The 25,523-nt window shown below is 37.7% G+C and overlaps 1 protein-coding gene across 2 annotated transcripts in view; it reads right to left on the bottom strand.

Moving 5' to 3' along the window:
• Positions 1–3,673: 3,673 nt before the first annotated feature.
• The window catches only part of LOC126203526 (T-box transcription factor TBX18-like), a 457,263-nt gene continuing 435,413 nt past the window's right edge, over positions 3,674–25,523 (bottom strand). For both annotated transcript variants that reach the window (XM_049937851.1, XM_049937852.1), the window contains exons 5-8: positions 19,340–19,501; positions 15,359–15,423; positions 11,479–11,769; positions 3,674–3,955 (exon numbers count right to left, since the gene is read on the bottom strand). In XM_049937851.1, the coding sequence (XP_049793808.1) occupies positions 3,766–3,955; positions 11,479–11,769; positions 15,359–15,423; positions 19,340–19,501 (708 nt within the window). In that variant the 3' untranslated portion in view covers positions 3,674–3,765. The remainder of the gene's footprint in view (positions 3,956–11,478; positions 11,770–15,358; positions 15,424–19,339; positions 19,502–25,523) is intronic.

Raw genomic sequence — 25,523 nt, 5'->3', positions numbered from 1 at the left:
CAACAGCATTATCAGAGAATTGCTTTAAGGGGGCTACAGCACCCACGTTATGTGGCATTTCATTCTTTTGCAGTTATACAGAATTTTCACTTGTTTTTTAAGTTACATGACTTACACAGTTCTCTATCAGCTTCATTTTCATTTTCAGGAATTGACAAATTCATCATTCCTGCAATAACAGCAAGTGCACAGAGTCAAATGTGACAACTGACCAAAATCTATGAAAACTGGAAGAACTTGTTATGTGGTATTATTTCTTAAATCACCATAAGTTATTTCATAGGTTCCAGCATCGATGATGACATTCAGGTATGAAAACCAGTCAGATAATAAGCAGTAAGAAACAGCTCTATAAATTGCTGCATCTGGATACAGTACCCACATTTGCTATCGTGTTATGGTCTAGAGCATCAGTCATAAATTACAGGTCAGGGCATCTTCACTGTTGCCTGCAGTTTGCTAATAACATGATTCACACAGAGTGAAAACAAGGCAGAGGGTATACATAAGATTGACTAGCCAATGACTATAATTTATCATACTTGCAGGCAAATGGAATAAACATCTCAATCCATATTTACAGCACTGATTATCAGATATTGCACTTTCAAACTATGACCATATGACTTGCACATCAGAAATTGGTCTAATGTATTTCCATTATCTACAGGCTTTAGCTCAATTGCTACATGAAAAAATAATAAAAATGCTATGCCACTAATGAAAGTCAATAGAGGAGCAGAACAGATGGTTAAACTAATGTTACACAGTATATTTCATGTGGCTCCATTTCAGTTATGCTCACCTGTACTTTGATGTGACTTCTGAATCTGTAATGTTATGTGAGCCTCACTGCCCTTTCTTTTAACTAATTAAAAAGTGAGGACAACAACTTAGAATTGGAGTTGAATTTTTTAAAGAGGACATTGAAGGCAAATGGGTATGATAGTTATTCAATCGACAGGGCTTTTAGGTGGAATATTAATACCACTAATAAGAATGATGAGGAACCGCCTTCTCACTGCGTCAGGTTACTGTTCGTTTCTGGGGTCACTGACCACATTGGCAGAATTTTAAAGAAAAATGGTATTCAGACATCTTTCTTTAGTCAAAACAAAATAAAAGACTTTTTCCAACAGAAAACGGATGCACCTGATTACCTCCACAATGCAGGTGTCTATCAAGTTTCCTGTGGCTTCGGCAAAGTGTATATAGGCGAAACGGGAAGAACTGTTGAGAACTGTTAGAGAATGCATTAAGGAACATGAATGGCACATGAGGCTAAAACAAAGTGAAAAATCGGTAGTAGCGGAACATCATGAGAACTGTGGCTCTGACATCGATTTTAATAATGTATGTGTACCGGCTAAAGAAACAAACACTTATAGAAGAAAGGTCCGAGAAGCTGTTGAAATTCCTAAGAATGCATCTAATTTCAATAGGGAGGATGTCTATAGGCTTCCGGCATTGTGGCTCCCCACCATCAAGGAAGTAAATACGTGGCTGCAGTGTGTGAGCGGCATAAACAACGCGCTGCAAGTCACCTAGGCGGACAATAATATTTTGGGTGAACATTCCCCCTCTCTTGCTCTGTCCGCTTCGAAATTAGCCACTGATGATGACCAACCTATAGCAGTAGCAGGCATTTCAACTAATAACCCTTCTCTAGCATAAGTGTGGAATAGTGCCTTTCTATCCAATGACGAGGACTGCCAATGGTATCCACAGGAGATGAGCTACCAATGCCCATTCTTCTGTTTTAGCCAATGACTATGGCCCACCTATGGTAGCCATATGAATTTTAGCCAATACTATCACTTCTCCAGCACGAACGCCAGAAAATTCCCTCTTTATAAGTGGATGTGACACTTGTCTCTGACAGTGTTCTAGCAGTGATGGACACCAAAAGATCCTGAGGAAGATCCCAGCAGAGAGTTCGAAATGTCAAACATTTTAGAAGAAACATGAAGCAGCCGAATAACCCAGAAGATTTTAACTTCAGTGACAATGGACATGAAAGCCTGCAGATTTACACAATTAAAATTTGTTCCTGATTTTATTCTGAGAAGTTCAGTAATGTATGTAAATACCGTAAATGTGAATGTGGTTCAAAAAGTACTTGATGTGAAGCAAAGTGCAGCTGGACAGCAAGAAACTCTTTAGTGCGCAATCCCCGCAATGATAGTAGTTGTGAATCTTTGAGTATGGACTCAAAAAAAAATGACAATTGATTTATTAAAAAAAGAGAGGACTGTTAATCTGTATCTTGTGGAAAGAGGAGGTGTTGCTAGGCCATCACTCAGAATGTATTGTTGCATGTAATGAAAATTGCTATTGTAGTGATAAAACTGAGTAAAGTATGTGTGAGAGTTGCCAAACATTTATGTATACAAATTTTCTGGAAGTGAGGAATAGAAATATCTTGTTTTTGGAAAAGGAGGTGAACTTCATTGTCGTCGATTTGTATCAATCGACAGAATTGTAAGTGTACAAAGCTCACTAAAATACAGGAAAAGAAATGCATTCTCTATAGTTTTCATTCAATATGTAACAACCTCTTATAATTTCTTAATTACAGTAATTGGATAATGTTCTTGTACAATAGTATGGTGCTGAACTCCACTGACTAATTTTGATGTAGCAAGATGGGTAGTTTGAAGGAAGTTAGTTTGCCAAGCAATCTCCTTTTCTCACGAAAAGCAGATTGCTGTTTGATCGTATTTACTTACAACAGTGGTCCCTTAGGTATGATAAGCTACGAAAACTTGGGCTCAAAGCTATCCGCAATACAACCAAATTATAATACATCACCAACTGGTGCAGAAGCTGATCATTTAAGGAGGCAGCAACCAAAATTCAAGTACCAGTTACAACTTAATGTAAAATCTCAATCAAAATCAATCTCTCTCTCTCCAAACATGTATATAAATATTCATATTATTAAGATAAAAGTCATTTTATAAATCAGCATTATGTCTTCCGACAAATGCATCAACAAAGAACTCCATTTGCTTTGGTTGCAAAGTATCAACACCAATAAATACCCACTAGTGGCTACGAGCAAATCTATCATATGTCATCAAAATATTTTCACAGAATTATTAAAATTAGCACTGTTTATGGAAGGACATATGAAAGATAAGAGTACTGCCCATAAAAAACATAGTTTGGGGTCAGAGTCCTCATCCAGGTTGTAGATTTAATCTTTCAGGAAGTTTCAACTCAACCTAGTACTTTCTCCTAGTGCTTTGTGAGAAACGCCTTCACAGAGATGTCATATTTTCAAAAGAAGATAGAAACATTGAGACCCACACAATATTTCTTATTAATAGACCTTATACAGTCTAAAACAGAGGAATTAAAGACAGACATATTCTCAAGATGGTTGGCACATATTTGTGTATTATTGCCTCAAGAATATTTATTATATGATCAGTACTGTGTGGTTTTGGATAAACTTGATAAATAGGTTTACCACGAAGGTCTATGAGAATGTGAGAAATAGAGCTTTCTGTACTGTAAGTGCAGCAAATTCTGTTTATTTATACAAAAATAAGTTGTATAATGATATTTATTTTCTATTTCAATTTATATTTGAAATTATTACAGCATTGATAAATATTTTAACAGCTCCACAAAACAGAGATTTATAAAATAATTCCTATATGCACATTTCTCTTAAAATAATTTAATATTCTTTGGTTTTGAAAATTAGTATTTTGGTATATAAAATAAATATTTTCTCATATCAGTTTAAATAAAATTTCAAAACTGATGTTTCAGCTTTGATAAATCAAGAGGTACAGTCCTGAGGAAGCTTGCACTGTCACGAGCGTGAGTGACTTGATGGGTGCTGTCAATAGATGTCTTCTTACTCGTGTCCATAAGAATTACTTCGTCTTTGGATTCCTTTTGTCTGCTTATCTGGTCAGCCTCCTCACCTGTCATGCCATACCTGTAAAAAAGTTGATAATATTACTGACAAAACTTTTAAATTTTGAACATGGTAACACTGAAAGCTTAATCAAATGAAAAAACAGCATGAACATGGTCTATAACAGAAGTGCAGCTTATGTCACAGTCTTTTTTTATCATTAATCATCAAATACTGTGTCATAAAACATACAAATAAAGGCTCCAAAATGGAACCATCTTAGCACACAATATACTACCTGATAACAGACCAAAAAGCTTCTTATCAGAGAGTATCAACAATGTAAGGAAAAGATAGGTTGCCACTTACTGTAAAGACAACATGTTAAGTTGCAGACAGGTGCAACTAAAAGACACTTACATTTTAGCTTTCAGGCATTCTGGTTCAAGCTTCTGGAGATGGCAGTCATTTGTGTGTAAGGTGTGCTTGCTTGTGTGAATGAATGTGTGTGTTTTCTCTTTCTGATGAAGGCTGTGATGAAAAGATAACATGTAAGAGTCTCTTAGTTGTGCCTGTCTGCAATTCAACATGTTGTCTTTACAGTAAGTAGCAATCTGTCATTTCATTACATTGTTTATATTCCAGTAAGGAGTTTCCATTGTTTGATCTTATCAGTGAGTATCACAGACATAGCAACAAATCAATAAAAATATTAGTTTCTGGAATTAGGGGCTTCTTCAACCAGTAAAGTGGAACAAAAGAGTGTACAAAAGACATACATGCCATTTCTGATGACCCTCGTTAATAGTATGTTGCCACAGGATATAAGGAATTTGGAGTAATCTGGATCTGTACAGTAAAATCTCCCGGGACTCTGGTTGGAAGGGAGGATAGACAAACCATGTGAGAAAGAGGCACATTCACACACAAAAAATCAGAAATAGCTGCTGTGTTGGAGGTAGGGCATTTCTGTCACTACAACAAGTGTAACACTTTAGTATGTCACATGAATAAGATTATGTCAGACCATGTTCAGAGAGAAAGTCATGTGCAGGATGGGAAAGACATGCAGTATTGGCTGAATAGAATGTGACTATATCATAGGTGCCCAAATCATGGACAAGCCATCACTGAGCTCTTGCAGGGACTGGGCGTTTCACAGCCCATGCACCAAGAGAGTTCAGGAGCACTTTGATTCAGTAAAACATTTCCCAGACAAATTAGGTGTCATATACCTAGACCTCCACCAATGGGATGGTATAATATGATAAGCACATGAGGCTATGCATTCCTCTAATCTACAAGGGGCCCATAACTTCAGCAAAATTGTCAGTTCAAAATTGTGTTTGGCATAGTATGAAGAACACTCCCCAGGCGATGAACATTCTTCTTGTTTGCACCTCCCTCCAGATCTGCTGCCTTCAATCCTACTGAGAATATCTGGAATCCCATCAACTAAGACTGCCAAACCTGGAACCACTGCTGACCAGTCTCCATTTTTGGGATGGTGACTGAGTAGTTGCAGATCAAAATGGCATCCTGACACACACACACACACACACACACACACACACACACACACACACAGAGTTTAGTGGAGTCCACACCATGACTTGCTGCCATCGTCATTGTGGTGAAAAAAGTACTACATGCTACTAGGTGTCTTTAATGTAATTACTCATGAGTGTAATACAAAACTACATAAATTAGAATATAGAAAGTATAAAGACCGTTCCATCTCAAATCAACAAATGGAACTATGATTTTCAACCTGTTGGATTTATTTAGTATAAATGTAGTATTTGTAAATTGTAATGCAAAACATTTTTTTCACATTTTTCTGATGTAAGATTACTGAGTAATGGGCGCTTAAAATGTAGAAAAGAAATCAAATTTTTGACTTCCAGAACAACATTGATTTGTTCATGACTTGTGTTCTAATTAATCTAGAACACTAAAATTTAGTTCATTTGAAAGCTCTTTTAAAAGGCTTTCATATGATACAAACAATTACTATTTGAAAAAAATATATACTTTTTAAATTAAAAAAAACATCATTACTGAATTTTGAAAAAAGTGCATTGTTAAAATTATTAAGAAAACCTATATGAAAAATAGCACTTTCTTCTAATATTCTGAAAATTTCAACTTGGAATGGTGTGTGGGATCACTATCAAAATTAATTTTATGTTTAAGATGGTGCTGTAAAACCCCCTCAAAAATTAATTTATTGTGAATACTGGGCCTAAGTATTATGGTATAGCTCAAGGTAGACATCAAAATAAAATAACTTATAATAGATTAAAAATGAAGATTCCATGACTTACCAAACGGGAAAGCGCTGGTAGATAGACACAATAAAAAAACACAAACACACACACAAAATTTCAAGCTTTCACAACCAACGGTTGCTTCGTCAGGAAAGAGGGAAGGAGAGGGAAAGATGAAAGGATGTGGGTTTTAAGGGAGAGGGTAAGGAGTCATTCCAATCCCGGGAGCGGAAAGACTTACCTTAGGGGGAAAAAAGGAAAGGTATACACTCGCACACACACACACATATCCATCCACACATATACAGACACAAGCAGACATATTTAAAGGAAAAGAGTTTGGGCAGAGATGTCAGTCGAGGCAGAAGTGCAGGCACTTCCACCTCAACTGACATCTCTCTCTTTGCCTTTAAATATGTCTGCTTGTGTCTGCATATGTGTGGATGGATATGTGTGTGTGTGCGAGTGTATACCTTTCCTTTTTTCCCCCTAAGGTAAGTCTTTCTGCTCCCGGGATTGGAATGACTCGTTACCCTCTCCCTTAAAACCCACATCTTTTCGTCTTTCCCTCTCCTTCCCTCTTTCCTGATGAAGCAACCATTGGTTGCGAAAGCTTGAAATTTTGTGTGTGTGTTTGTGATTTTTTATTGTGTCTATCTACCAGTGCTTTCCCGTTTGAAATGGACTGTGATAAAAAGGAAAACAAATCTCTCGGAAAAATGAAAAAATGTTGTTTGTATACACTAGAACTAAGAAAATAAACTTTTCATGACTTTTAAACTATATACAAATTAACAAGGTTACTTGTGAAGCCAAGAAACTGTATAACAGGGAGTTTATATTCTACTCCAGGAGTAAATATAAAGCCTTGTGTGGAGTTGCAATGATAAAACATGATGTACTGCCAGTTATAATGTACTGAAGAATGGTGTTAGCTGAAAATTTAATGTGTAAACAAAACAAATTCAGAAATAATGTCATGTCTTGGGATCGAAAAACATAGGGTTTTATGGGAGTCAGATATGTAAAATGCTGCTAAAGCTTCTCAGTTAGATTTTCAGGAAGCCAGTTTTCTTGGAGTACCAATACTGTACTTTCCCTTGTTTGGTTCTTTATTATGGCATAACGCCATACATGCTAGAAGATGAAAATGTGCTCTTGAAATTCAGCAAACAGTTGAAACTAGCCAATGGTGTGGAGTGAAAGACTTTGCTCCAAATAAATTGACTGCCTCTGGAGGAAAGATTAACAAAAGCCAAACTTCTTCAGCAAACCATTGTTTTGCAAAGCAATTAATGCTTGACTGCCAATAATGTGGAAATAAAATAAAATCAGGAAACTGAAACTAAAATATATATTTTAGTCTTCTGTAATTATGTGAATGTATTTGACTCGTTCCACATCATTACGAAATATCGTATTCATGATCCATGGAACTAGTATTAATCTAATCTAATCTAATCTAATCTAATTCGTCTGATATCTCCTAGTCACAGAAGTCAGTTTTGTTTTCATTTGATACAAGAGCTGCAAATGAAGAGAGAACAGAAAAATCATGAATAAATATGAGTCATGTGGAGACTTCTCCTCACTACAACTCTGACTGCCCTGCACATGTGCAAAACTAGCAGCTTGGACACATCAGAAAAATTTTACCATTTAGCACATGGCTGCTTGCAGTCACTGCTTACACATCTAACAGCCACACTTTGCTACAAGTAGCGAGAAGCAGGAGAAGATGCTACTCATATGTGACTTCAGCTCTGCGCATGCACATGAACCCAATGGCAACTGCTCAAATTATCCTAATTTAAACAGTTGTGACACTATGCTCATCAAAAGCAACTATGGATGAAAATGTTCCTGGCTGTTTCCCAGATTTCCTGGTTATCCTGCAGTGTATACCCCCTGTAATGACACGACTTATTTGTTTGACTTTAAATTCTCCTAGCTGGGGCTGTAATTCCTCTCTGTTTTCGTGTCTTTTAACATACCTTAACAACAATTTTCCAATGCAGAGTGTCATGTGCAAATTCCAAAACTTCTTACCCAAGTTTTACTTTTAGTTTCATTATATATCTTTATTTTTGCCACAGGTGATTGTATTTTCCACTGCATAAAATTTTCTATTTTTTTTAGTTGTTGGTTCAGTCTCCAGTCAGGGATAGCTGAAGAATGCAGTGTCATGAGGAGCATATGTGTTCAGAGAGGCTACCAAAGGCCAAAGATGAAGATTTGGAAACTCAGAGAAATGATTTTACACCATGTGTACCTGTCTCTCTTTCTCATTTACTGTCACTGTACGTCAGTACCACCGTGGAGAACAGCATACTGCAGTCAGAGAGAGAGGAGTCAAAAGGCGCATTTCACAGTAGAGCCACGCTTCCCCACCAGCTGTGCACTAGGTCAAGCTTGGGCAAGCGTTTAGTGGCTTGACGCTCATCGCCGATCGTAAGGGTGAAACAGTCAAGACAGTTGGAAAACGGCAATGTGGATACTGCCAGCAGCAGCGGTGTGCCAAATCCGATATCTTGTCGAGGGCTGTAAGATCTCACTGACCATTATCTTCTCTCTTTGGCTAACTCTGCTATTGTCTTCATTCATCTCTCTTTCTCTCTCACTGACATTTTCTCTCCCCCACCATCACTGCCTCATCTCTCATTTTCCACTGGTACTGTCTCCTCTCTCTTCCACTGCCACCATCTCTCTGCTACTCTCTTTCAGAACAAAAAAGTGCTTAAGTGTTCGCATGCCAGACTTTTTTTTGTGAGTAAGGCCAAATGAGGATTTAGGCAGCTGATTTCCCACTTTTACCAGAGCCTTTTAAAGAGGAACATATTTGTCTTCTTTTATGCTCCAAAAGGAGCAGTTTTCCACTGGCTCTCTGTTTCTCCTGCTACAATAAGGTGTGCTGCTTATATGAAATGAACTTTATAGATCAGTGAAGTTTTTACAGATTATATAATTTGCCACACATGAACAACAAATAATATCACGTTAACACAAAGATCATTTCCTTTACATTTTCCTGGATACTTTGCTCATCAGTTATTGAAAAGAAAGAAGGACAGCTAAGGAATTTTTGAAGTTCCATGAGGACATCTTCTTAAGAATATATGGTACGAATTTCAACAATCTCCCATGAACTGAAACTATAAAAGTGGCCATCGACGTAACTGGTGCTTTTCATGTGCAAAAATCATGGTTTTTCAGGGTTTTCTCAGGAACTTTCCATGAACAAATGGTGCTTTCATTAGTCACCTAAGGCCCACCCTAGATCACACCTAATGCTTACGGTATGGCTATTCTTCCAATAGGTATACAAATCTTTGTTAGTCCAAGGGCTATCCAAAACACTCGACCCCTTAATTCTGTGCTGAATAGAACCCAAGTTATGACCCCCTTAAAAACCAGCTTTTCGCACAAGGCTCTCCGAAACATATTGGTACCATGATGCAGTGTTTGACATGGACCAAACTACTTTTTAAGTGGCCCTTTTCCATGGTTTTGTGCTGTTTGTGCATCAACTTATAGTACAAATAAGTTGTGCTAGTTACTTTGTAGTTGGGTTCCTTCTGCCTTCTCTGATTGACTCCTTCCTCTCATTTGACTTGATTTTTTATTAGTAGTATCCAAAAAGGTTTCATGTAATAATGTATTAAGGCTGTTCTTTTTAATTCTGACTTGTCTTGGAATGTTTTAAATACACTCTTCCTCAGATAATTACAAACAACTCTCAAGTCACCATTTTTGTAATAGTTGATTGCGAAATCCTCAGATGTCATGGCAGCATTTGATTCTTTGTAGTTATAAACAAACTGCAAATACAATTCACAACTGTGGCTACTGATGCTGATTACAAACCTATAAAATTATTTGTCATAGGCTCAGTACTAAATGACAAAAATTCCCCACAAACATTTCGTCAGATGGTTAAGTGGGGAATACAGATGATAACTGTAATAGTTTCAGCTGATGTCTATGTATTATATTATTTTCTTTAAAGTGTTTAGCATTTCTTAAGAACATACTTTCAAACATTAACTGATATTCATTTTCATAAATATTTGGTTTTAATTTATCTTGGTAGGGTGTCATTTTATGCCTCTCCAATACTGTAACAGTACCTGTTCTCTGTGAAATGTGCCAAACAATAACTAGAAATATAGCTAAATATATAAAATGGAGTGAAAGTAGCAAAGATAACAGAAATAGGAGAAAAACACTTTAAGAAGCAGTATTTCATACCAGTTATCTATTCAGGTAACTAATTCTGCAGACGACAGCAGTTGTGTAATATTGTAATTGTAAGACATGTCTGCTCAAATATTAACTGTCTATTTTCTGGACGTGAACTATGAACTCAACAGAAGGAGCTTGCTCCTTTAACACTCAATGACTGAAAGAAGATGCCAACATTCAGCCTTAAAATTAATCTCTGAGTGGTGGATAGCCATGTGAAATAAAGTGACCTCATAGGCTTTTGAACTATCACTGAGAGCACCCAGTTTGAACAGAGAAATTTATATGAACTTCTGATTCCACAGCAAAATATGGAGGTCTAAAAAGGACAAACCATGGAATGAGAAGATGATTGAATGTTTACTAAAGTGAACAGACAGGGCAGGGATATGGGAAGACAGGGGCCACTCAGAAAGATCAGTAAAAGCATGGAAAGTTTCCTCTTTCTTTTCTGTGTGTGAAACTGTCCCTACTTTCACGTTGTTCTAGAAGCTTTCTCAGTATTCTTACAGGTATCTTCCTCTTAATGATGAAAATTTAGCATTTATATAAAACAATCTTAACTGTTACATCAACGGTCTTAAATGCACAGAAGTTCTTTGTTACTGCAGATAAAAATCATGTACACAATGCCCATATGTGACAATTTTACTTCCAGTTTGCCATCTTTCTTTTTTTTTTTTTTTCTCTTTTTTTTTGCTCATGTAGGAATTGCATGGGGTGTGGGATATGAAATCTGCTATGAAATTTACAGTAAATCAAACAAGAAGAATGAAGATGTTCAAGAAACTGACAATGAGCACCATAAATTTACTTAGTGTAGTATACCATCAAATGATTGTGCACCTTCTGATGATGGATATGGATGAAAATGTCCAAAACCAGCAATGGAAGATAAAACCAAGTAAGATTAGCTTCCGCAATTCCTCTAAAATAGACATGTTGCTCAGGCAATTAATTGCCTAAAAGATTAAGTATAATTTCTCAGTTTTGTAATTATATTTCTAGCTCCACTATCACACTAGGTGGTAACATACCTACAAATACATATAGTGGATTTCTTATGACCACAGAGACTGAAGTGATACTTACATTCTAGCAGACGAATCAGTATCAGGAGTCACACAAAGTGCATGAGGAGTGGAACCAGTGACTGCCAGCCCAAGCTGGGGAGGAACAACAAACCGCACTGGTGCAGTCAGAGGGTAGAATCCTCGGTGGAGGAGTGGAGTCACAGCTGCATTACAGTAGGGGTCCACAGAGAACATTGCTGGGTTTGTAGTGGCGTGCGCAAATGAAAACATTTCAGGTCGCAGTGTTGGTAAAACTGCTCCAGGACCACTGAGTGGTCGGCACAGCTGGCGTGTATCTTCACTTCCATCCCTGTTTGTAAAGGAAAAGAAAAACAGAATTAATGTCTAATGCATAACTACTTGCAGTAAGTGTCTAATTAGCATAATACAAAAACACAGTTCCACTACCGCACTAAAAAAATCTCAAATCATTGATTCTACTGCTCATAACATGTCATTTGTCAGCAGTGTGTCTGTGAGCATAATGGAAACAAGTGGAATAAATTTTCTACATTTCAACTCTCATACATTTTATTCATTTTTTTTTTATTTTGTAGACCATACATACGCCTATGACATGATATGAAATTACACATAATAACATCACATTTGCAAGTATCAGACAATGTAAAAAAATGGTATTTTGTTGATTTTTAAGACAAATACGGTCAATAGTGACAACAACAAAAAATCGGCTCTCACAGGGTGTGAGGGCAAGTCCAGTAAGTGCCAGTGGTTTGAAGACAGGTTTCATTGGTGGTATCATCATGCACCACAATCTGTTTGGTGATACTTATTTGAAACTGACAGTGATTCATATGTTGTTTTGGATTTGGCAGCTATTTCAGTAAATCACACTAAATGGTTTGGCAAGAGCATAGTATCATTCGGTGATTTCTTTTTGAATAAGGAAATATTTGACAAGATAATAGTGAAACTGGCTGCTGTCTTTGATGAACTTGCATCAATGACAAAAATTTGGGGATGCCAGGCAGATGTGGTTGTCAAAGAAATCATTTAAGCAGTCCACTACAAAATTGTCATAGATCATTTCACAACAGTGTGCAAAGTGTAGGTAGTAGAGGCATAGATATCTTAATGGACATGGAAATTAGTATTTCACATGATACTTTGGCAATGAAAACACATTTTCAGCCTGATGGTAGTTTTGACTGTTAGTGGCACATGACAAGTGCATTCAAATTTTTATTACAAAGCTGTGCTTGGAGCAATTTAAGTGAGATCTGAAGTATTTTTCATGTTATCACCATTGGTGAGACCTGGATTTAATGTTACAACCCAGATGCCAAGGAACACATAACATACCGCATTACTGCTGGTGAATCTGCTCTAAAAGACAGTAAAGACTGTCCCATTAGTTAGAAAAGTTATGATAACTTTCTTTGCAAAAGGCCTCAAACTCATGAATTCTTAGAAAAAAGAAAAACTATATTTGGACATTACTACAGTCACTACTGGACAATATTGTAAAAAACCTGAAGCAGAGACGGCTCCATTTGGCAAAGAAGGAAAAGTCAGTAAGAGGACTGAAATCATCTGTTAAGTTGCTGAGTGATCATTCTGGCACCAAAACAGAAGATAACAGAGGAAAGGGAATACTGAATTCACTCTTCCAAAATTGTTTCACCATTTAAACTCTTAACAGTGTTCCTCCACTCAATAATCACATGAACGCCAAAATCACAATATTGAAATAAGTAGTTGTGGAATAGAAAATCAACCATAAGTGCTAAACAGTGGAAAGACAACTATAGGGGATGAGGTACATGTGAGGACCCACCAAGGTTATACAAAGGAACTTGCACTCCTCCTTGCAGTGTGTTTTAGACTCTTGGATTATATTTTTGCAGAATGTAAATCTCCTCTATAAAAATCAACATGGGTTCCGCAAACAGATTTTTTGCAAAATTTAGCTAGCTCTGTTCATACATGAGATACATAATGCCATAGCCAATGGTGCCCAGATATACTTCATGATGCTGGAAAGCATTTGATACATTTCTTGCATTATTGTTTAGTGAATGAAATATAAACTTACCAAATATTGGATCATATGTGTACGATTGGATACAGAAGTTTCTTGCAAATAGAACTCAATACACCATTATAATTGAACAAAATCAAAAAATGTAAAAGGGTCATTCCATATCAAGTCAACCAGATGTCCTACGCTGACCATCTTGAATTTTGTTGAGAAAACCTTTTACCATAGCTGCAGGCACAACACAAAGGAAATTCTGTAAAGTTTAAGCTGTTGGCACCAGAACTGTCAGGTTGGAAGTCAACAACACTGTATAAGTTGACTAGTGCAGTGAGAAATCTGAAGATTGGTATACCCACTCAACTTTTGGTGCTGAATTCAAACATAACATGAACAAGATCAATGAGGTAGCACATTTTCATCAATTGCTGTTCAAAGTGGCCAAAAAATATTTCCCACAGTGTGTCACCCCAGTTTCAACCATTAATATCTCCAGCCTAAAATATTTTACATTTCTTTTACGAAGGCTAGGTATTCATATATGTATGAAAATATTAACTTTCAAGGTTGTTTAGTTATCAAGATATCTCAACCTACACTGGGTGTCTTAAATTTTATTCTCAAATTCGACCAATGTTCAGGATCAATTATCTCAAAATGATGGACAATCAATTTTTCGTACCTAGTTTCACTACAAACTGCAAATTTTTATCTCCTAGGCACTGTTTTTGTTTGTTGGTACCTTTTGTTTAGGGTAAGGCTGGGCAAATAGCAGACTGCGGGTCGCATGCAGCCCACTAATAGTTTTTGTGACCTTGCAAGACAGTAAAAAATTTAGCAATGAACCAAGATTTTCTTCCATGGATGACTGAGGACTTCCACTAGCAAGGGCACACCAATATGCATGTGTAATGCACAGTGTAGATACTGTTAGCACAAATGAAGTAGTGGACAATTGGAGTGACCCTAAAGGCGTTTTTCATTTACTTGTTGACATGCAGTCAAATCATACTGTGGAAGACATTTCATGCTGTGACATTATTTGACTTTCACAAATCTTTGCTGAAAAATTTCTGTGTATCAAGAAGTTTGCCGGGAAAATGTTCTTTATATTTGGGCCTACATATGTTTGTGAGCAAAGTATTTCTTGTTTGAAAAACAACAAGGGTAAATGTACACCCCTACATGCTCTTTGACAGACATTAACTTGCAGCTTTAATTTTGAAAACAATTTCAGAAAGGGGTGATAGCATACATTTGTCTCCTTAAATTGATTCTAAAATTAAATGTGCCTTCATCTATAGATAATATGTAATTACCACAATACATATATTTATTAAAACTACCACTACTTTATTCAATTTGTATTTATTGATTTTTATGGTAAAATTCATACCTTTTCTGAAATGCAATGCTAACTAATGAACACAATCATTTTAAAATATGTGGCCCTCCTCTAACCTCTGTTTCCACAATGTGGCCCCTGAGCCACAACAATTGTTCACCCATGGTTTAAGGGGTAATATTAGCTTGTATACACGAAACTTTGTTGCAGCAAGTGCATAAGTGCATATTTGATGTACATGGATTCTTCAAAAACAATTTATTTTTAAGGCCATATAAACTGGAAATAAGCATTCTTTATGTAGTGAGTAGCAATCTATCCTTTCCATATTATTGTTATTCCATCCAGGACTTTCCATAATTTAATACACAATAAGGGATTACACAATAACTTAATGAAATCATAATTTTTTTTCTACACAAAATTAGAGATTGACTTAGAAACACAAATGTAATAGATTAATTATTTCTTGCAAACTTTGGTTTAAAATTATATTCTTCTTTTTTGTTTGACATAAAGACTCTTCAGTTTAAATGAAAGTTGGATATGTACCGTGTTCTAGATGCCTCCCGGAATCCTTTAGCAAAAGGGTTACTTGCAATCTTCAGACGAGTGATCTGGAACAAACAAAAGCACAACTTTTTAGTAATGAAGATATGTGCACGGTATACCTTTCATATTACCAACAATAGTCGTATTGACTAGGTTGCAATAGATATCCCAGATCTGAGACAGCTCTGCTACTGTATTGCAGAAGAACTGTGAATATATTATATAGAAATGTGACATGTCTGAATGGGTGATACACATGATAATTCACAGCTACTGAATAATTGTGTGCATTTGGTCTCTCCAGAAATAAGCTCCCAATTTATTGAAAAAAGTATAGGAAAGGAGAAACTTTCTGGAGACATATAGTACCTTCCATCAGAAGTAAAAGTGTCATATGTAACTGAGGATGAGCATCTCTTTTGGACAGAAAACATTGTCATCACATGAAGTGAGACCTTCATTTGTCTCTATATGCTCCATAAATTTCAGAATACATTTCCACAGGATGTGAAATACACACTTCTGCAATAATTCATTCTCCTGAACATTCACTATTGCAATTCAATCAAACACAGCACCAGGAGTGATAACTCTGCATGGTAGAACTAACTATGGTTGCTTGTATATGTTACATCTGCAGTTTCCCTTTATTTGATACTGTCAGTACATCATATACTTAATCTCCTTCTTCCCCTCTTTATTCCTCAGTCAGTCACTCCACTTTTTTACCTGCTCTCTTTGTTATTTGTTTTCCATTACATTCCTCTCTCATCAATTCTCTCACACTTATTGTTGTCACACTCATCAGTTTAAATCTACCTGACTGCAATCAATCTGTGCTCTTCTTCTTTTTACAACTAATACAAACTCTGCTCATTTTTAAAGTTTCTTCTAATTTTCACTGTTTACATTATAGTTACTTCTATGTCTTGTAGTCCACATTAAATTTAAATCTTTTTACAACAGCTCTGTTACTGTGTGAACATAATGAAAATAAATTGATGAACCAAAATATTATAAATACTGCCCATTGTAAGACTGAGTGCTGCATGGTGTGCTGCCTACTGAGAACCTGTGAATCCATGACACCCGAACTCGCTGCTGTACAGAATCCCAATGCTGGACCAGTGCTAACAGGGATATCACAATGTTTTGGTTCATCAGTGAATAACCGTGCATCAGGGAACATTTGCAAATGTTCCTACTAACTCTGACAGATTGACAATGTCACTAGTTTCTTTATTTAGTGTGTGAACTGTGTCAGTGGATGCACAGAAGGCTGGACATAGTGAATCAAACTTTTTTGCCTAGGACACTGCCATCATCTTTCTCTTTCTTGTTATTTTACACTCACAACAAATGGGGTCTATGCAGTACTGTACAGCTCAATGTTAACTTGTTGACTTAGTGCCAGGACCTGTGTATGGTGGTTGATCAAATTTAAATTTATGATTGTCACCCATGATTCTTGCTGCTATTACTTCCAGAGTATTAAATACTGTACAGTTGGATTTACTGGATGAACCGGAAATCGAGACTGAAGAGGGCTGGACAAATGAGTTTCCACTGTACCTCCTGATCAAGCATGTCACAGCAACCTTGGCTGCAACTTCATTAATTCAATCATCTTGTTACATATACCCCAACACGAAGGAGTGTTGATGTTCCAAAACTACTTGCTCAAACTAATACAGAAAATACAGAATGTCAAAACAAATATATTTAGTTACAGTATAGATGATCCATGACAGCAATTTCTGTCACTATGGAAGATTTTCACAGTTAGCATGCTAATTACAGCAGAGGCATTCACAGGAATTGCTCAAGTGCTGGACCACTGCCCTGTATGCATGCAGTACATCGTAGGACCATCGACTGTTGTGTCTGTTTGAAGGTTCCCGGTATGCTCCCAATGGTACAGCCTCCAGCAGTTCTGGCAATAAGTCCACAAAGATGAGATATCTCAGTCTGTTGAGGTGGAGTGTAAAAATGTATGATCCAATCAACTTGTCACCGCTTTTATCAAGAGATGTTGATGTTTGTGAATGAATTGTCATATTTACAAGCAGACCTCAGAGCCTACCACCAATACACAGAGAAGTTTTGGATGTCAGTATACATTCCAAGTCAGTGACACCAACAACGGGTTACATCAGTACCAGTAATAAAATGTTCCCTATCATTACAAGTTCACATCAGAGACCATATGTTTCTTAACGAAATATATCTATTTTTATATTCTCTACCTTCTGTATTAATTTGAACAGTTTGGGAACACCCTGTATGTTAGCAAAAGATAGAAACTTTACCTGTAAACTGCATTGAGTGAGGTTTGCATAGAAAATTACATTGTAATCATATAAGTACAAATAGAGAACCTTCCTGTTTTAACTAGATGTCATGTGGTTTATGACAATGGAGACCTTTTTTATCACTTCCGATAGACACACATGCACATGCGTGTGCACACACACACACACACACACACACACACACACACACACACACACACACACACACACACACACACACACTACTCTGTTCTCAGCACATTTTGCAGACAATATCCATATGTACCACTGAATGTAAAAGCATAGGCTACCCTCAGGATATGTCATAAATATTGTGATGCATGAAAAACTAGCTTTTGCTTAAAATGGACTGCAAATTATCCAGACTAAAATCTTCCAATTTTTGATTATGAGGACCCTTGTGACTTCCAATAAACTTTAAACATAATTTCATATTTTTTCTTGCTTTCGTCCTTAACATCAAATGTTTAATGCATTAACTCATTTGTAAGATAAATAGAAGTTTGAAGCTGTTTTATACATGGGGTTTGCTCTTTAAAGAATTGGTGGTTCACTAGTTTATGTCTATCAGAAGTGATAAAAAAAGGACTCCATCGTCATAAACCACATGACATCTAGTTAAAACAGCAACTTTTCTCTATTTGTACTTCTATGATTATAATGTAATTTTCTATCCAAAACTCAGTCAATGAAATTTACAGATAAAGTTTCTATGATTTGCTTGTCTTTTACTAATATACATGTTGTTCCAAAAATATTTGTTCAAATTAACACAGGAGGTAGAGAATATAAAAAAAATATATTTCATTAAGAAACATATGGTCTCTGATGTCAACTTGTAATGATAGAGAACATTTTGTTATTGGTACTGATGTGACCTGTTGTTGGTGTCACTGACATGAAATGTGTACAGACATCCAAAACGGTTCTGTGTATGGATGGTAGGCTCTGAGATCTGCTTGGAAATATGGCAATTCATTCACAAACATCAACATCTTGTGACAAATGTGGTGATATATCTGTGTGTGTGTGTGTGTGTGTGTGTGTGTGTGTGTGTGTGTGTCTAAAATTTGTTGCAAGTGACTAAGTTCTCTCATTCTCAAATACTGGATAAATATTATCTGCATATTTGCACTGCCTCAGGACATATACACAGTTCCTAATGGTATTACTTATCATAGCATGTTAAACATTAGACATAATTTTATACCTCTTACTCTTAATTAGTAAATTATGAAGCATAGTGTAGACTTTTACCAACTGGACACTGCAATTACATATCCATCTTAGTAATTAGTAATACTACAGTGGATTGGACCTCAGACAGTGCTAAAACCACCAAAGTGACTTTTGTACTGATACACTGATGAATAACATACTTTTGAAATTCTTCAAAAAATTTTGGAGTAGCAGCATTTTTAATATTTTCTCATACTGAAGAAAATGTTTTATGCAATGCTGTAGGCTATATTTTCAAGTATATGTAGCAGTTCAAGTTGAGGAATGGTGGAACACAAGAGGCAAATAAGCTGACCAGGTGGGAAGATGGATTCTCACAGACAGACAGTGCAATACAGTATCTGTAGTATTATTCACAATATTGCTTATATTTTCACTAGTAAACAGAAATCTTCCATGTTACCATGAGACAGAACTCAGAGAGCCTCACCTGTTGGTTTTGATATGCGGTGACTGTTGTGAAGGCCGTCTCAGGGAATGTGTATGTCAGAGCTCGTTCCACACTCGCCTGCTGCTCTGCTGGAGTCTCTAGGTCTGTTGTCTCGAGTATGTGCACTCTCGGCAGGTATTTATGCATTGAGTGCAAGGAAACCTAAAATGTGAATTTCACATTTATTCACTAGTCTTTGGAAGCATTATATTATTCGTATAATTGTGTTGAAGAATTGTGTAGCTTTACTCTAAATTAATTTACCAACACCTATCTAGATGAACCATAGTATTTCATTCAGCTGCAATTAATATTAATGAATCAAAAATCAAGAATCTTTATTAGCCATTATTTATATGAAATCAGATAATCTTTATCATCGGTACCCAGTAAAAACTAACAAAGCTATGAAAATAAGAAATAAATAAAATTCATATGTAAGTAGTTACTAAATACAGTAAATACTGAAACAGTGAATAGAGAGATTATTTAATCATTCATATAAAATCAACAAATTAACATAAACTGATAAACAAAAAGAATTATTAAGGTGTCTAATGCTGATTGTAAATTGGAAGGATATGTAAGAGTGTGGCTAGTTCGTTTTTCATATAAAATCGGTTTCTATTGACCAGTTACACATTCTTTGTCTGTGATATTTTAATGGCATGGACAAAGCAGACTGTAACAAGTTATTGGAGGTTTTGAGAGATTTTGTGTGAGTTACTAGTTTTTGTGAGCTGGTGGCTTCATATATTTTAATTTGCCTTCATTTTGGTGGTGTATCTGTGTATTTACTCCCTGGTGACATGTATCATGCCATTATTTCTGGCAAAGCGTACACATATGTAAGTGTACAGATTTATTGTGGTCAATTGGCAACAGTGCTCCACAGGACTTGTCTCACACATTGTGTCATTGTGTACGAAATTCCTTTTTTTGTATTTTAAAATGTTGATAATGTGGGCAGTATATCCCCAAATAAAATGTGTGACTGCAAGAGTCCAAAACAGACAGCTCTAAGGAATGATACTGTGACTAACACCTTCAGGTGGTGAATTAAATAACTTTACTCTCTTTAAGTTACAATTTACATGAAGACCTTCAAGTACAAAAGTTGAAATTGAAATCTGCATATCACTGTTATCGACTGCTTACAGTCCATAAATTACAGTAAATTTGATAGCAGTCCTTGGAAGCAATGTGCTCATCACAAACAGTATGTTGTGAAAACTCATTATTATACAGAACAATTATGCCAAGAGCTAAAATGTCATGATGTATTCATCATTCAGTTTGGCTTGCAGATACTCTCAGAACAAGCAAAACTTGTGGTTCAGGCGAAAGTAAACAAGCAGTTACAATTAAAATAGAGCACACACAGAAGCAATATTATGGGGATATGAGCAGTACAATCAGTGTATTAGTGTTGAGTGTATGGAAGCTTATTGATGGGCTATGACATGTCAGTGACATTGACGTACTGCTAACACACACACACACACACACACACACACACACACACACACAGGCAGGCATGCACACGCCTACACGCACATGAAGTTCAGTTTTTATACATGGGGATGGTATGTACACGGCAACTAGCAGTGAATAAAGTTGTTTAAGTCAACAGTTTAAAGTATTAATCACCAATGTCATTCCTCCAGTACATCGCAGCTGTGGATGCCACTTAAGAAAAATCTTACATTGTTCCAAAATAGCCACTATTAATCACATCTCTACGTTTCCATAAGAAATAAATGGCTCATGAAATATTTATAAATACACGGGTGATGTGTCCTTACTAGTTAAGTTTGCATTTCTAATGGTTTGACAGATTTACTTTCTGTGCTCTTGGACATCATTAAATGGACACTGTGTTTTCTTTGGATCATAGAGAAGTTTCTTTGATGAGGGACATATAGTGAAGAAGCAAGTGCTTCCTGTAAAACATTGTCCTTGGCTGAGATGCCCTGATTTGAAGTCAGCAGAGATGTGTCAGCATAACATCATTTCACAATCTGACTACATAATGACTACATAATGAGCAATGATGAAAAAGGAGGCTCCGAGGACAGAGCCCTGTACCAACTGTCTTATTATGATGCAGTAATTTGAACAGTAACAGTGCACTGAATACTAACTGTCTTATTATGACCCAGTAATTTGAACAGTAATAGCACACCGAAAACAACGTATTATCAGTAATAACAGTTTTAAAAATAAAATCTGCTATGATAGGAAAACTTTTTCTCATATTACTCTTTATAGAATTCAACCAGCATCCACCAAAATTTGTTTTATAATGACTGAATATACTAAATCTTTGTGACAAAGTTGTGTTGAAATCAAGCCACAGCATCAGCCTGCAGTTTGTAAGAGCAATATGTGAACCTCAACATTCACTTCTATGGACTGGACAAGCCACTATACAATGAGGTGATAAAAGTAATGCGATACATCATTATGTCATGTTGTATCTTCTTTTGACCAGCATAATGCAGCAACTCTACATGGCATGGACTCAACAAGTTGTTGGAAGTCCACTGCAGATGTAATGAGACGGAGCGGGGTGACGCAGTGGTTCGCACACTGGACTGGCATTCGGGAGGATAATAGTTCCAACCCACGTCTTGCCATACAGATTTAGATTTTTCATAGTTTTCCTATATTGCTAGAGGCAAATACCAGGGTGGTTGCTTTGAAAGAGCACGCACAATTTCCTTCCCAATTCTTGACATGATAGGAGCTTGTGCTTCACCTCTAATGATCTGTATGTTGACAGGACGTTAAACACAATCTTTCTTTCTTCCTTCCTTCCTTTCCGATATAATGAGCAATGCTGCCTCTGCCCATTATGTTGCCTGTGCATGAACTGACCTCTTGATTAAGTTCCATTAATTCATTCATTTCATTCGTGTATTGAGCATCCATTTTATCATATACAATGATATAGGAGTTGTCATGTTACATTATATGAGTTTGTAATTATACAGTAAATTAATAACATAGGCCTACGGTGGTAAAACATATATAAATATACACTCCTGGAAATGGAAAAAAGAACACATTGACACCGGTGTGTCAGACCCACCATACTTGCTCCGGACACTGCGAGAGGGCTGTACAAGCAATGATCACACGCACGGCACAGCGGACACACCAGGAACCGCGGTGTTGGCCGTCGAATGGCGCTAGCTGCGCAGCATTTGTGCACCGCCGCCATCAGTGTCAGCCAGTTTGCCGTGGCATACGGAGCTCCATCGCAGTCTTTAACACTGGTAGCATGCCGCGACAGCGTGGACGTGAACCGTATGTGCAGTTGACGGACTTTGAGCGAGGGCATGTAGTGGGCATGCAGGAGGCCGGGTGGACGTACCGCCGAATTGCTCAACACGTGGGGCGTGAGGTCTCCACAGTACATCGATGTTGTCGCCAGTGGTCGGCGGAAGGTGCACGTGCCCGTCGACCTGGGACCGGACCGCAGCGACGCACGGATGCACGCCAAGACCGTAGGATCCTACGCAGTGCCGTAGGGGACCGCACCGCCACTTCCCAGCAAATTAGGGACACTGCTGCTCCTGGGGTATCGGCGAGGACCATTCGCAACCGTCTCCATGAAGCTGGGCTACGGTCCCGCACACCGTTAGGCCATCTTCTGCTCACGCCCCAACATCGTGCAGCCCGCCTCCAGTGGTGTCGCGACAGGCGTGAATGGAGGGACGAATGGAGACATGTCGTCTTCAGCGATGAGAGTCGCTTCTGCCTTGGTGCCAATGATGGTCGTATGCGTGTTTGGCGCCGTGCAGGTGAGCGCCACAATCAGGACTGCATATGACCGAGGCACACGGGGCCAACACCCGGCATCATGGTGTGGGGAGCGATCTCCTACACTGGCCGTACACCACTGGTGATCGTCGAGGGGACACTGAATAGTGCACGGTACATCCAAACCGTCATCGAACCCATCGTTCTACCATTCCTAGACCGGAAAGGGAACTTGCTGTTCCAACAGGACAATGCACGTCCGCATGTATCCCGTGCCACCCAACGTGCTCTAGAAGGTGTAAGTCAACTACCCTGGCCAGCAAGATCTCCGGATCTGTCCCCCATTGAGCATGTTTGGGACTGGATGAAGCGTCGTCTCACGCGGTCTGCACGTCCAGCACGAACGCTGGTCCAACTGAGGTGCCAGGTGGAAATGGCATGGCAAGCCGTTCCACAGGACTACATCCAGCATCTGTACGATCGTCTCCATGGGAGAATAGCAGCCTGCATTGCTGCGAAAGGTGGATATACACTGTACTAATGCCGACATTGTGCATGCTCTGTTGCCTGTGTCTATGTGCCTGTGGTTCTGTCAGTGTGATCATGTGATGTATCTGACCCCAGGAATGTGTCAATAAAGTTTCCCCTTCCTGGGACAATGAATTCACGGTGTTCTTATTTCAATTTCCAGGAGTGTATATCTTGTGCAGTGTATAGTAGATAATAACAAAACAAACAATAATTAATTATTTATAGTGCATACTATTTCATAGATTTGTTTTTCAGATATGACTTATCATTATCATTGACCACTCTAGTAGAGAATAACGGAACAAACCATAATTAATTAATTATAGTGTCTACAGGCAGACTATGTTCATACATTTGTTCAAATATGAATTATCATTATCATTGACCACTATGTCACTATGTTCTGAAAATCCATGTACTCTGTAACACTGTAAAAACATTCTCTTAATAACATTTTTAAGCTCATTTTTAAAAATGTAAAACTTTTCTATTTTTTTATGCTTAAGGGAAGAGCACTAAAAAGGATTTTGGGGTGATATATTGGACTTTTGTGATATTGGGCTGTTTTGTGTGTTTCTCTGTGGAAATAATTCCTGTGTCTTGTTGGGAAGTCATGGCACTGACTATTTAAAGAAGAAAATTGGGGGTGAGATTTGAAAAAGCAGATACTTTCGTAGATATATAAAGATGGAAGTGATATTATTTGAAATTTTTTGAAAATTTCCCTGCAGGGCAATGTGGATGACCAAATTATTTGCTTTAACTGTCAAGAATATTCTTCAAACCAATTGTTAACAATTCTGGCCCAGTGGCATGGCACATTGTAATGCATAAAAATTCCATCGTTGTTTGGAAACATAAAGTCCATGAATGGCTGCAAACGGTCTCCAAGTAGTCAAACATAACCATTTCCAGTCAATGATCAGTTCAGTTGGACCAGTTCCATGTAATCACTGTCCACACCATTATGGAACCACTACCAGCGTGCACATTGAGTTGTTGACAACTTTTACCAACTTGTAAGCTTTTACCAACTGAAATGGAGACTCATCTGACCAGGTTACAATTTTCCAGTTATCTAGTGTCCAACCAATACGGTCACGATCGCACGAGATGCGGTGCAGGCGATGTCGTGCTGCTAGCAAAGGCACTGACGTCAGTTTTCTGCCGCCATAGCCCAGTAACGACAAATTTCGCTGCACCGTCATAACGGATACGTTCGTCAGACGTCCCACACTGATTTCTGCGCTTATTCCATGCAGTGCTGCTTGTCTGTTAGCACTGACAACTCTCTACTCAAACGCTGCTGCTCTCGGTCGTTAAGTGAAAGTTGTGGGCCACTGCCTTGTCTGTGGTAGAGGTAATGCCGGAAATTTGTTATACTTGGCATACTCTTGACACTGTAGCTCTCAGAATATTGAATTCCCTAACGATTTCGAAAGTGGCATGTCCCATGCACCTAGCTCCAACCACCATCCTGTCATGCGGCCAAATCGCGCCGGGAACCTTTTCACATGAATCACCTAGCTAGAAATGACAGCTTCTCCAATGAACTGTCCTTTTATACCTTGTTTAGGCGATACTACCGCCATCTCTATATGTGCATATCGCTATCTAATGATTTTTGTCGCCTCACTGTAATGTATACAGGGTGGTCCATTGATCGTCACCGGGCCAAATATCTCACGAAATAAGCGTCAAACGAAAAAACTACAAAGAACGAATCTTGTCTAGCTTGAAGGGGGAAACCAGATGGCGCTATGGTTGGCCCGCTAGATGGCGCTGCCATAGGTCAAACGGATGTCAACTGCGTTTTTTTAAATAGGAACCCCCATTTTTTATTACATATTCGTTTAGTATGCAGAGAAATATGAACATTTTAGTA

The sequence above is a fragment of the Schistocerca nitens genome, chromosome 9 (genome assembly GCF_023898315.1).
Source record: "Schistocerca nitens isolate TAMUIC-IGC-003100 chromosome 9, iqSchNite1.1, whole genome shotgun sequence".
NCBI lineage: Eukaryota > Metazoa > Arthropoda > Insecta > Orthoptera > Acrididae > Schistocerca > Schistocerca nitens.
Note: the sequence above shows the minus strand (reverse complement) of the source record. Positions and strands in the feature narration are given on the sequence as shown.